Below are 14,603 nucleotides of genomic sequence, written 5' to 3'. Positions count from 1 at the left end.
CAGTGTTTAGATAGAGCCACAAATAGGGGTCATGCAGGAGGCCCTGGCTAGCCCTTCAAGTTAATGTTTAGGCTTCTCCTGATGTTTGATCTCGTGCAACACTAACCTCTGGATGCTGTGCACCTACAAATAATGAAGAGTTCTGAGACAGCCTCAAATTGGGGCTTTACTCCACCACATGCAATGTGACCTCAGCCCATTGCTGAACCTCACAAGTAAAGTGACACAGGGATACTGGCCTTGCATGTTGTGCAGGTTAACTGAAGTGGTGTATTAGGGGCCTGGGGCATTAGGGTTTGTGTAAATTATAAACTATATCTCACACCCTATCCTGAGTGAGCCTCTTACTGCATCAGTTCACTTGGCTAGGCCCCTATTAACAGCTGCCCCCAGGATTACTCTAAGCCTTTGCCACTCACCAGGTAGATACCCCTGACTTGTACTCACTGTCCCCATATGCAATCATATACATAAGGCACTCAACCCTTTGGGAAATGTGTCCTGAACCTGTTTTCTAAAATACTTTATCATGAGACATTAGGCCAACCTCCACAAGAGATTTCTTGTGGTCATCCGAGGCTGAGCATCTGCCCTGTTCAACTCTATTCAAAGTTTCCTCTTTCACCCGAACCTCGCATCCTGCTTATTGCTTCTGCCATTCCAAACCTCCTGCTCAATTTTATAACCACATAACTTCTCTCCCCTTTTGGCCTAATGGCCATGGCCTAAGTTCCTTCCTACTCCTCATTCACCATCCAACTTCCAATTCTTTCCTTCTCATGCAGCCTTTGATCCCCAACCCCGCAAAAGAAAGATCACAGTTAACAGCATCTCAAAACTCAATAGACTTTTTTATTACTCATCTACTAATTCTATTATATTTATTCAATTTTATTAAGTTAAAAAATATGTCAAAAATGATAAATTCCTATCTATCTATCTATTTAAAATAGCTGGTGCCCAAAGTGGCGCCAACACTCCCAGAATCTCCTACATCACATAGCCATATACTACAGAGAAATGTCCATTTCTTTCTCCCTCTCAGTGAAATGCTGCATTTTCCCCAATTTGGCAGCATTCTCACGCTCTAGTTGAGCCTTCCTCTTCATGGCCTCTCGATCTGGCCTCTGCTCATTTGTGATGGGTGTTGATACTACTGGTCCAAGGACATCAGGTTTCCTCCATGGAATTGGTTGGAGGGCAAAATCCTGGAGAAGATAGTGGTTGTGAGGCTTGAGCAGGGTCTGGGGCTGGCTCACAGCAGTGTGAACAGGCTCCCGCTGGAAACAAGCATGAGATGATGTTTTGTAGGGTGCAGGCCTAGAAGCAGGAGGCTGAGGGACACTAGGCTGGTCAGGGTTGTTCAAACCTGGTCTGGTTGAGTTCGTGGACATTGGCTGAGCTGAGCTGACAGGACCTGTCATAGATGCAGGAGTTGGCAGGGATGCATTGACTGCAGCAGGCTTGGCAGGGTTGGTCACAGCAGGCCGACGTGATGCCGCTTGTGGCCTGCGAGGAACACGTCTAGCTTGAGGCTTGTCCATGGTTGGGAAAACCAATGGCACCAACTTGACCTTACCGGGAGATGGCAGCTGGTCCTGGGATGGAGATGAAGACCCTTTGTCAGCACTTCCATGTAGTTTCTGGCATTTGACTTCAGTTATCTCTGGACCTTTGCCCTCCCCCGGAGAGTCCCGCCACCTTTTAATAGCTGGGCGTGACTGGGGGCCTTTGGGGTTGCTTAAGTTTCCCTGGGCCCGTGAGGAAGACAGCTCAGCTTTCTTATCAGTCTTCTTGCCCACTGCATGGAAAACCTGCACAGACTCCAGCATGTGCATACCCAGGCTGCTGCGAGGCTTTTTGATGGCCTCTTGTGGCAGCTCAGGATGACTTTTCCCCCTCTTCATCTTGGGAATGGCTGGCTTCTCCTGTCTCTTAACTTTGTTCCCTGACTGCTTCCTCTCCTCAGCTCTTTTGGAGTAGTTTTCTTTGATTCTTTTGGTGCTTTTCTGCCCATGGCTCTTAGTTTTGGTTGTGCTGCTGGGTGCAGCTTTCTGAGGTTTGCTGTTAGAATGCTTGGCCATGTTTCCAGCAGCCCTGCCACCAGCTGCAGCATTGCAAAGAACCACTTCTCCTAGAAACACACAGTCTGGGCTCTCGGGTTTGATCTTGGCCTTGGGAGCATCAGTGATAGGCTCAGAGGCTTTATGTTTGATCTTCCCGCCTTGATCAAAGCAAGCCTTTCTGATCCTTGACTTTTTCTGTACCTCGTGCAACGTGAGGCCTCTAGTCATTTTGGTTTTGATCACCTTGGGACCTTGGGGCTGATCTAGGTCATCCAAGGTAGTTAAGACCTGTGGAAGATGAATACCCTTCACCAGTGTAGCAATGCCTGGAAAACTATCATTAGATTCAGTCGCATTTTCAAGTGTCTCTTGGTCCTTAAGACGCAAGCTATACTTTCCCAAACTAGCATTTTTCCAATCAGAATGTATCTCTTGGTCAAGGGGATTGATGCAGGCCAGGACCTGCTGAATGTCAGGGATTCCTAAAGGGAGCAGTGGAGAAAGAGAAACTCTTAGTTTTGGCCTACTCCTCTATAAAATAACAATAATAAATTTAGAACAGTAATATTTAATGAATAATTGATATATTATGTGTGATTTATAAGAAAGTTATAAGTTCTGGAAAGACAAAGAGAAAAATCATATACATCAGGAATACAAAGACATATGTAGACATTAGTACAAATTTGGGCACATAAGAAGCATCAAAGCCTAAAAAATTTACTAACAAATGAAGTTCTGTTTTATACATTTGATATCATAAAAGTAAATATTATCTATTCTATTTTAATGAATACTATTAACTAAAACAACCCACAAAATTGATTTTGAATAAGTTCCTAGCCAGTATACATAAACAGAGAAGATGTATCAGTAAAAATTGAATAACAGGCAGCACAATGCAATCAATGTACAATAGATGGATATGTGCTCCATTAAGAATATATGTTGGGGGGAAAAAAAAGAATATATGTTGACTAATATTTCAGTAAAAAAAGACCAATATTTAAAGCAGAGAGCCAAGTAAGTGTAAAGGAATTCCATTATTGTTTCTCATTAATATTTCTTTGAATATTCCCCAGCAAGTAATGGATACTTAGTCTATTAGAAATACATATTTCAATTGATATAACCTCATAACAAAGAGAAAAGACTGTTGAAAGGTATGAAGGTTTTTCTATTTTTCTGACAACCTAGATTATCATCTTCAACATTCAGGAAAGGGTTGTACTCAAATCCTTTAAAACCATCATCTCTAGATTCCAATAAAAAAAATTAATGTAGGATTCCACAAGAAACTCCACAAAATTGTTTTAAGAGCAATGTGAAATAAGAGATGTGGGGCTTGAATTTTTTTTCCCCTCCTTCGGTAGCTAGAATATAAAGGGAGGTGGTGGCTGTGAATCAGGGTGCTTGCTCTCTGTGTTCTGAAGAAAATAACTGTAAAGATGAAAAGCTACTCTGACTTGGGACATACTAATCACACAAAGGATGTATTCTTTCTCATTCCATTTAGGAAATATCTTTAAAAAAATCTTTTTGAGCCATCAAGGCTCAGTGTTTTAGCATGGACATATGAACCAGGAGGTCACAGTTTGATTCCTGGTCAGGATACATGCCCAGGTTGCTCTACCACTCCTCAGTGGGTGAGGTGCAGGAGGCAGCCCATCGATGATTCTCTCTCATCATTGATTTTTCTATGTCTCTATCTCTGTCTTTTTCTCTCTAAAATCAATAAAAATATATTTAATATTTTTAAAATTTCATTTTATTAGAAAAAACATCGTCTAAGTTTAAAAATGAGGATGAAGTGAAACACTGAAAATTATGTTTACTCCAGTCCTGTAGACCAGTGGTAGACAAACTCATTAATCAACAGAGCCAAATATCAACAGTATGATTGAAATTTGTTTTGAGAACCAAATTTTTTAACCTTAAACTTCTTCTAATGCCACTTCTTCAAAATAGACTTGTCCAAACCATGGTATTTTGTGGAAGAGCCACACTCAAGGGGCCAAAGAGCCTTATTTGGCTTGCAAGCCACAGTTTGCCAACCAGAGCCCTAGATAATCACCCTTCTTAGTTTCTTGAATAGAAGAAACATCATTTCTGAAACATATTTTAAACATTTACGTTCCAAACTGTCACATGCCATCTGTGTTCAGAGAGGTAATAGAAAACCACAGGCAACTGAATATGACTTTTTTGATACACGCTTTTCCTCAAGGTGCCCTATTCTGCCTTTCCTTTCCTTCCTAATCTATCAATGTAAGCATTTGCTAAGATCAACTTTATTTTGCCCTACTCTGAGCTGGTTGCCCTTAACTCTTTCTGCTTTCATTTAAATTCTTTGGTTCCCTTCAACATTCCTTCCAAACTATCCTATTTGCTCTTGAGAGCTCTCCCATGCTCTCCTTCTTCATTCTTTAGTTTCCCTTCCCTCCTGGTTGTATTTTCCATTTCTATCGGTTCCTGTTGGCCTGTGCTGATGAAAGCATTCTAAACTTACTTACATTGAAATACTTGCTTCCCTATAGCCCAGTCCTCTCCATCCTCTCTCCCTTTTTTCTTTGTTCACCTAGTTTGGATAGAAATCTTCAAAAACAGGTAACTATTACTTTTTGAACAGCACTCAAGTTGAAACATTAGTAGTGGGAGACTATTACACACAAGACATCCTGTATATATGCATATTGTTAGTTTTCTACATCACCCAAGTTTTCATTCAGTACACGTTCATACACTGCGAAGAGGTCTTGATTTCATTTTCAACATGAGTGTTCTTTAACACTCAGTATAGGAAAAAGGAAGGCATTAGATAGAACCACCACTCTAACATCCTAATCTAACCGATGAAGAAAAAACAGGCTTTGTGAGTGAGAGAGCCAATGACTTGTCCAAAGTCACAAAGCTAGTAAATGTCAAAATCTAAACTGAAATTAGGTCTGCAGACTTCTAGTTCAATATTTCCCCAAATTATTCTATTCTCTTTTGACACTATTTCTAAGTTTAGATACAAATAACAATCCAATGAAAAACTTCAAAAAGTTTCTTTCCTAACCTGACATGGTCAGAGAAGAGCAAATATCAACTGTAGATGGAAGGAATGAAGATGTGTCAGTGGCTGAAGCCAAAGAGCATGTGTCCAGTTCGAAAGTCACTGGTCCTACTGGTCACTGGTCACTGGTCACCAGTTACTGGTCACTGGTCAGTTGCAATGATCCAAATTTATTTACAGACAACTCCATAGGCACCCCAAGATTCTACCAGGTGGTGGTAGGTTTGGTGGGAGAATGATGTCATAAGCAGGCAGTTTAAAGGGATGAGAGAGCCAATCAGGAGGTCAGATTCCCAAGAAACAGGATTGGATAGAAGGAGTGGTAGGTGAGGTAGACCAACACGTAAATGGCTGAGCTGTCAGGACAGATGTGCTGGTGGACAAGACAGTTGTTCTAGATTCACTTTCCCAAGCTATGATGTTAGGAGAATAATCTCAAAGTTTGTTACAGACATTCATGAATATAATTAACTAGTAATTACTTATATTCTCTAAATTATATTATATAGCACATTTACCATTATATATAGTGCTAATATGGTTAGAGAGAATGGAAAGGGACATCTAAGTTGCATAATTAAAGTTGTTCTGAAATCATACTAGTCCATCTCATTAGTGAATTTACCATGGCATTTGAGCAGCAAATGAAGAGATTAAGGAGTTCTTTCTGTCAGTTGGTTCAAAAGTAAAATGAAGTTTCTTGAGTGCATTTTGTGCAGAATGATGGGGTCCATGGCTCTTCTCTTGTAGTTTCTTCTCCTTGAATCCTAGCTTCCCTGGGCTGGGCTGGGCTGGGCCAGGCTAGGTTGACTTGCATCTCCTACCGTTCTCATTCTTCTCCTTCTTCATTGTAGGCCCTGTTTCTAGACAAGCTTTGATCCTGCATTCTGACACTGATGGATGTTACTTCCTGTCCACTTCCAGCAACAGGGTCTTCTTTGTAGTGTCTGATGCTGTTCCCAATGAACTCTGCCCATTACAAGCAACTACCAAAGAGCTAGGAGTCAGCTGACTGCAAACCTTTCCTCTTCCAGCCTTTGCTTGCACTTCTTCGGCCCATAATGTGCTCCCTCTGGATCCTTGGGCCATGTAGGCATCCTGCCATCCTGCTCTGTCATATATTTCCCTTTTTCCTTCTTTCATAAAGTGTATCCAGTGTGGCAGTTACTGTAGTCTCCTCCCCCTTTGCAAACAGCCGCTATAGAACTTTGGGCCTCTAGGATTCTCTGTCTGCCATGCTGGGGTGCAAGGCCAGGCAAAAGTGAGGAGGAGAATAGTTAGAGAAAGACAAGGACATTCTTAGAGAATATGTGAAATTGTCGGGGACCAAAGAGATTCATGAGGATATTATATTTTAGGTTCTATGAAAAAGAAGTTGACACATTTTGGTCTCATTTTGTATTAAGATAGCAGACAATTTATACACACACACACACACACACACACAAAAAAAAAAAAACAAACAAAACAAAACCCAAACAAACAAAAACTTATCTACGTAGTGCAGCAAATGCAAGGAATTTTGCTCAGTAGAGATTATAATCTTAAATGTATTTTCACTTTCTTTTATGTCATACTAGAGGCCCAATCCAGGAACATTCGTGGAAGAGTATACCTTCCTTCCCCTGACTGCCAGCCCCACCTTAGCTCCGGCTGGAGACATATCCGCCTTCACTCAGGCCTGGAGTCGCCTTTCTGCCTTTGTTCCTCCATGAAGCTGCCTTTTGCCTCTTGCTTTTTGTCATTTTGCATATTCCCTCCTTATTGGCTGTGGATGCTGCCATCTTTATTTGTGGGGTTATGGTCAATTTGCATATTATATCCTTATTATATAGGATTATGTCATTTATATAAGTCATTATATAAATTTAGTTCATATGTCATTTATATAAATCATTGGTGTGTTTGCCAAACACATTAATTTTATGCTGTGTGTCAATTCTCTGGTTTTGTTCATATGTTTTTTTCCTACTCATACTTTTTATTTATTTATTATTCTTTATTATTGTTTAGAGATGTCCCCTTACTTTCTGTTTTTGTTTCCCCATCATTGACCCCCTCCATTCCACCCTGACCATCCCCACTTCTACTTTCACTACTCCATTTTCTGTGTCCATAGGCTGTGCATATATGCATACAAATTACCTGTTAATCACACCACACCCACACCCACACCCATACCTTCCCTCTGAAATTTGTCAGTCTGTTCTATGCTTCTAAGTCTCTAGATCTATTTTGCTCATCAGTTTATTTTGTTCATTAAATGGATTCTACATATGAATAAAATTATGTAATACTTGTCTTCTCTGGCTTATTTAGCTTAGCATAATACTCTCCAGGTCTATTAATGCTTTGCAAATGGAAAGAGTTCTTTCTTTTTTCACAGCTGCATAGTATTTCATTGTATAAATGTACCACCGCTGTTTTATCCACTCATCTGCTCATGGGGACTTGGGCTGTTTTTCAAATCTTAGCTATTTTAATTTGTGCTCCTTTGAACATAGGGGTGCATATATTCTTTCTGTTTGGTGTTTCTGGCTTCTTAGGATATATTCCTGGAAGTGGGATCACTAGGTCAAATGAGAGTTCCATATTTTATTTTTGAGGACTCTTCACTGTTTTCCACAGTGGAAGCACCAGTCTTCATTCCCAGCTTCTCACTTCGGCCATACATCCACCTCCTGCTTTTCTTTATCAGTCCATAACATCTTTCCTGTTTAGGCCTTTCTGGCCATAGCCCATGTTCCTTTTTTCCCCACAGTGCTTACCAGTTGTCCCTCATTCACCAATCCAATTTCCAATTCTTTCCTTATCATACAGCCTTTGATCTCCATACCCACCAAAGAAAGATTACAGTTAACAGCATCTCAAAACTCAAAATGCTTCTTTATTAATAATGCTAATTTATAATATTTATTCAGTTTTATTAAGTTATAAAATATATCAAAATAGAGAAATTCATATCTACCTATCTATTGATCTATCAATCTATTTATCTACCTATGGAAAAACAACAGGTACCCAAAGTGGCACCAACACTCCCAGCATCTCCTACATCACATAGCCATAGTACAGAGAAATGTCCATTTCTTTCTCCCTCTCAGTGAAATGCTGCATTTTCCCCAATTTGGCAGCATTCTCACGCTCTAGTTGAGCCTTCCTCTTCATGGCCTCTCGATCTGGCCTCTGCTCATCTGTGATGGGTGTTGACATCACTGGCCCCAGAACCTCAGATTTCCTCCATGGTCTTGGTTGGAGGGCAAAATCCTGGAGAAGATAGTGGTTCTGAGGCTTGAGCGGGATCCGGGGCTGGCTCACAGCAGTGTGAACAGGCTCCCGCTGGAAACAAGCATGAGATGATGTTTTGTAGGGTGCAGGCCTAGAAGCAGGAGGCTGAAGGACACTAGGCTGGTCAGGGTTGTTTAAGCCTGGTCTGGTTGCGTTCGTGGACATTGGCTGAGCTGAGCTGACAGGACCTGTCATAGATGCAGGAGTTGGCAGGAATGCATTGACTGCAGCAGGCTTGGCAGGGTTGGTCACAGCAGGCCGACGTGATGCCGCCTGTGGCCTGCGAGGAACACGTCTAGCTTGAAGCTTGTCCATGGTTGGGAAAACCAATGGCACCAACTTGACCTTACCGGGAGATGGCAGCTGGTCTTGGGATGGAGATGAAGACCCTTTGTCAGCACTTCCATGTAGTTTCTGGCATTTGACTTCAGTTATCTCTGGACCTTTGCCCTCCCCCGGAGAATCCCGCCACCTTTTAATACCTGGGCGTGACTGGGGGCCTTTAGGGATGCTTAAGTTTCCCTGGGCCCGTGAGGAAGACAGCTCAGCTTTCTTATCAGTCTTCTTGCCCAGTGCATGGAAAACCTGCACAGACTCCAGCATGTGCATACCGAGGCTGCTGCGAGGCTTTTTGATGGCCTCTTGTGGCAGCTCAGGATGACTTCTTTCCCTCTTCATCTTAGGAATGGTTGGCTTCTCCTGTCTCTTAACTTTGCTCCCTGACTGCTTCCTCTCCTCAGCTCTCTTGGAGTAGTTTTCTTTGTTTCTTTTGGTGTTTTCCTGCCCAGGGCTCTTAATTTTGTTGGTCTTGCTAAGTGCAGCCTTCTGAGGTTTACTGTTAGAATGCTTGGCAATGTTTCCAGAAGCCCTTCCATCAGCTGCAGCATTGCAAAGAACCACTTCTCCCAGGAACACACAGTCTGGGCTCTCAGGCTTGATCTCGGCCTTGGGAGCATCAGTGATAGGCCTACAGGCTTTATGTTTGATCTTCCCGCCTGCATCAGAGCGAGCATTTCCGACACTTGACTTTTTCTGCACCTCATGCAACTTGAGGGCTCTGGTGGTTTTGGTTTTGATCACCTTGGAATCTTGGGGCTGATCTAGGTCATCCAACGGAGTTAAGACCTGTGGAAGTTGAATACCCTGCACCAGTATAGCGATGTCAGCAAAACTATCATTAGATTCAGTCCCATTTTCAGGTGCCCCTTGGTCCTTATGACTCAGGCTCTTCTTCCTCAAACCAGAGTTGTCACCACCAGGCTGCTTCTCTTGGTCAATTGGATCGATGTAGGCCAGGACCTGGGGAATGTCAGCTAATTCTAAATGGAGCAGTGGAGAAGCTTGAATTTCTCTTGGGATCTGGCAGCCATTCAGATGCTTGGAAAGTGTGGTTTTAGTATTCTCCACATTCTTATTCTCTTTCTGTTCCTGCCTTGGAGCTGGAGGCAGTGCCAGGAGATTACCAGGACTCTGGACTAGAGATGCCATTGCTATGTCCCCACTCTGAGGTGGTGGGTAACTCTCAAGTACCTGGATATGTGTGTTCCTGCAGGACTTGGGGAATTCTGGAGGTGGTAGATAAATTATTTGGCCTGGAAGTTGCAATGCCTGGGAAGTCTCCATCCCTAGGGAAGTCTCCATCACTGCAATGGAATCAAGGGGAAGTCAGTCAGTCCCTGGTAATAAGATGCTCCCCCAGCACCACCAATGCAGCAATCATGTGCCTTCCAACAGTGGAAAAGGCATTCCTACAAGCTCTTTAGCAGGATCATGAACAGCGCCCTGTGCTAGGCGATAAAAGAGAGCTGTTCTGTTTCTCAGTGGTGACCATTCGGTATCATTTTTTCATTATTTTCTTTGCATTTCACAGGGTTGTTAGAAGTCAAATAAAAAATAAAATTGATTTTTTTCAAATATGTTTCCCAGTCTCATATGGAACCTATTTAATTCTCTCAACTTTCCTGAGTGAATAAAAACACGGTCACACCAAGAACTAAGACAGGGAATGGGGCTCTTCCTGCTGAAGTCTATAAGCAAGGGGAGATCATAGCCTGCTTGCTTTGGACAGTATGTTGGGACATGAGGTCCTACATCCAGATATCAACTAAGGAAAGTTAAACAGACACTATCACAATATATTGTGAAATGCCTTAGAAAGAGACAAAAGCAAGAAATCAAGAGAGGTTATTTCAGGGGGCCTCATCAGGTAGGGCAGTGGAAAGTGTGGGGTCCCTTGGTATGCTCTTGATTTCTCCTACATGTGGCATCCAATGCCGTTACAGTGCCCCACCTCCACCTCTATCAGGTGTCCTCATAAAGGATCTGAGAATGGAGGGCACTGACTGAGGGTGGCAATGGTTAAAGTCACCAGACTTACATTCTACCTGTCTGAGGACCCACCACTTGGTAGCTACAGATTGACCCTAGTTTTGAATGCTGACCTTATTCCTCTTCCTTGTTCCTGTTTGTACTCACCTTGGAAGCCTGTCCTTGTGATGGGTTGAGGAGGCACAGAGTAGCAGATTCCAGAGTTGGAGACTGGTGGTATGATATCTGTGGGCTGAGCCTCCTTTAGCACCATGACCATCCCTGGGCCAGGGCCAGAGGCCCTGCTCTCTGTGTAAGACACAGACCCATAGGACTGCAGGTAGGGGCCACTTTCTGCAGAGAGCAGAGGGCCCTGATTATAGTAACACACCTGGCTTCCCTCCTGGTAGGGAAGTGGCAGGCTATGGCCCTGATTTGGAATGTGAGATGGTGCCTCCTGAACCAGGCTGACAGAAAGTGGTGGATACACAGGGGCCATGTTATGGACATCTGAGGTTTGATCACACTGGGACGCCAGAGACATGGAGGAGACAGCTGTGTCCTGGCCGATGACAGTCACAGTGAAGTCTCTGAGTGATGGTGACTTGTTTCCAATGCCTCCTGTGAGAGCCCACTCAGAAACTCCAGGATTGGAATCAGCTGGAACTCCAGATAACATGGTTGTGCTAGAATGTTGGTAAAAGTAGGCACCACCCATGAGAGGTTGGAAAGAGGTGCCACAGGCTGATGGCAGGTGCCATGCTGAGCTAATGGCTGGAGCAGAGACTCTGTAGAAATTGCAGACACTTCCTGGTAGGGAGGCTGCATGGCTCTCCATAGGAAGAGAGTACTGCAGAGACTTTGAAATTCCAAGAAAAGGTGCATTTTTGAAATTCTCTGTAGGGAATAACAGGATGATGAAAAAAATCAAAGAGATTGATAAACAATGTGTATATGAAAAATAACATTTTTTTTAAGATTGCTGATATCAGAAAGCCTGAAATACCAATACTCACTGAGATAACAAAACTCAAAGTTTATCCTCCTTGTAAATGCTGATGCTCCCAACCTGGGCAAAAATGTACAGAAGACCCAGGTGGTGTGGTTCATACATTGTTCTCTAGGCGAGAAGCTACCGCTCCCTGACTATCTGGCCCTTGAACCTGCAATAGTATTGATTTGTATGCTCTCTGCTAGAATCATAGCATTGTAGAACCAGAAGTCTTCAGAGAACCTCTGTCCTGACATTCTCATTTCCTGAGGGAGGAAACTGCGGCTCAGTTCTCTGCCTATGTCTGTATTAGTACCCAGTCCCATAACCTAAGCATCCTGACTTCCTTTCCAGAGCTCTGCGCATTATACTGCCAACATCTAGGAACAATAGAACTTCTGATGCAGGTGTGTGTTCGTCCCTTAGCAAACAGTACATCTATTGACATTGTAATTTTCAATGGCTCATTTTGCCTGCACAGTTTACATGCTATTCTCAAGAATGCACATAAAGCTCAATCCAGTTGGTAAGTTTAAAAGTTCATTCTTACTCTCTTCAAGCCTGGGTTTGGATCTTACTTCAAAATGACTATAAGTGAGAAACTCTCTTAACTTTGGGCTTCTCATCTATAAAGTCATAATAATGATGATAACAGTAATAATTCATTTATAAGTGATACATTTCATATGATTTATATAAAATATATAAGTTTTGGAAAGACAAAGAGAAAAATTATACACAACATATATCATATGAATAAATCGACATGAGTACAAATTGTAGCAAACATTAAATCCTAATAAATTTACTTAGAAATGAAGTTCTGCTTTATACATGCAATATCATAAAAGTTAATATTGCCTATTCTATTTTAGTGAACAATGTTAACCAGAAACAACCCACAATAGGTGATTTTCAATAAACTTCTAGCCAGTACATAGGAACAGAGAAGATATATCACTAAATATTGTATAACAAACAGCACAATGCAATCAATGTTGCTGTATATGTGCCTTCAATATATACAGACCAATGTTTCAGTAAAAACTGGTTTAAAGCAGAGAGCCAAATAAGTGTAAAGGAATTCCATTATTGTTCCTCTGAATATTCCCCAGCAAGTAATACATACTTAGTCTATTATTAATAATATTCCCCAGTAAGTAATAGATAGTCTATTATTAATATATATTTCATGAATGTAACTTCAAAACAAAGAAAAAATAATCATTGAAATGTATCATACAGGTTTTTATATTTATCTTAAAACCTAGATTATCATCATCTTCAACATCAAAAGACTTTGGGTAGATTCCAGGAAAGGGAATCTACCCAAAGTCTTAAAAACAACATCATTAGATTCCAATTAAAAAATTTAATGTAGGATTTTTCTAAAGCATCCATAGAAAGGCTTTTAGAGAAATGTCAACTTAGATATATGCGTCCTAATGTTTTCTGTTTCTCCTTCAGTACCTATGACCTAAAATGAGGCGATGGCTGTGTGTCAGGGTGCTCTCTGTGTGTGGAAGAAAAGAACTGTTAAGATGAAGTGCAATTCTGACTTGGAACATACTTATCACGTCATAGAGGATGTAGTCTTTGTGATCCATTTAGGATATATCTTTTAAAGTCTTATTTTCTTTAGTAGACAAAACATTGTCATAGTTTAAAAATCAGAATGTATTGAAACACTGAAAATTCTGTTATTTCCAATGCCCTAGATCAGTGGTCAGCAAACTCAGTCAACAGAGCCAAATATCAACAGTACAATGATATAAATTTCTTTTGGGAGTCAAATTTTTTAAACTTAAACTATATAGGTAGGTACATTATTATTAACTTTATTAGGGTACTCCTAAGGTGACATTTGTTAAAAAGCCAAGGGGCCAAAGAGCTGCATGTGACTCAACAGCCACAGTTTGCTGACCACTACCCTGCATAATCAACTTTCTTAGTATCTTGTATATAACAAACATAATTTCTGAAATACAATTTTGAATGTTTATGTTCTAAACTGTCGCATGTCACCTTGTTCAGACAGGCAATAAAAAAAAACACAGGAAATGAATATGACTGTTTTGACCCACTGCTTTGGCTGGTGGTGCCCTACTCCAGCCTTACTTTCTTTCCTACTCTGTCAATGTAAGCATTTGCTGAGATCCACATTATTTTGCCCTACTCTGAGCTGATTTCACCCCATGCTCTTTCTGCTTTCATTTAAACTCTTTGGTTCCCTTCAATATTCCATTCCCAACTACCCTTTTTGCTCTTGAGAGCTCTTCCATGCTCTCCTTCTTCATTATTATGGTTTTTCCTCCTTTCTGCTTCTATTTCCTCCTCCCTCCTGGTTCCTGTGGGCATGTGCCCATGAAAGCATTTTTTTTTTTTTTACATCTAAATACTTGCATCCCTATAGTCCAATACTCTCCATCTTCTCTCCCTATTTTGTCTGGTTACCTAGTTTGGATAGAAAACTCCAAAACCACATGGATATTACTTTTGGAACAGCACTCAATTTAAAATACTAAAGTTGAAACCTTGGTGGTGGGATATCATTACGCATGACATATCTTGTATATATCGCTAGTTCTCTACATGACCTAGGTTTTCATTCTGTTACTGTTGAAACATTGTCAAGAAGTGTTAATTTTGATTTCAACATGAGTGTTCTTTAAGACTCAATATTAAAAGAGGAAGGGGTTGGAGTCCACAAGCAATCTAACATTTGAATGTAGCACATGAGGAAAAAAAATTGATTTTGGGAGAGAGTGAATGACTTGTCCAAAGTCACATTGCTAGTAGATGTCAAAATCCAAACTGAAATTAGTTCTTCAGACTTCTAGTTCAATATTTCCCCAAATTATTCGATTCTCTTTTGACACTATTACTAAATTTA

At 41.2% G+C, this 14,603-nt stretch overlaps 1 protein-coding gene across 1 annotated transcript; it reads right to left on the bottom strand.

The window, feature by feature from the left end:
- Positions 1-1,010: 1,010 nt before the first annotated feature.
- Positions 1,011-13,317, bottom strand: LOC311625693 (uncharacterized protein C2orf78-like; the record flags this gene model as incomplete). Its single annotated transcript, XM_084890218.1, has 4 exons — positions 1,011-2,548; positions 8,268-10,055; positions 10,888-11,616; positions 13,281-13,317. 4 exons carry the CDS (start codon positions 13,315-13,317, stop codon positions 1,011-1,013), a joined length of 4,092 nt encoding a protein of 1,363 aa, XP_084746344.1.
- Positions 13,318-14,603: the final 1,286 nt, after the last annotated feature.

Source organism: Pipistrellus hanaki (assembly GCF_964339955.1).
Source record: "Pipistrellus hanaki genome assembly, chromosome: 7".
In the NCBI taxonomy this organism is placed as follows: Eukaryota; Metazoa; Chordata; class Mammalia; order Chiroptera; family Vespertilionidae; genus Pipistrellus; species Pipistrellus hanaki.
This window is presented reverse-complemented; position numbering and strand designations above follow the sequence as displayed.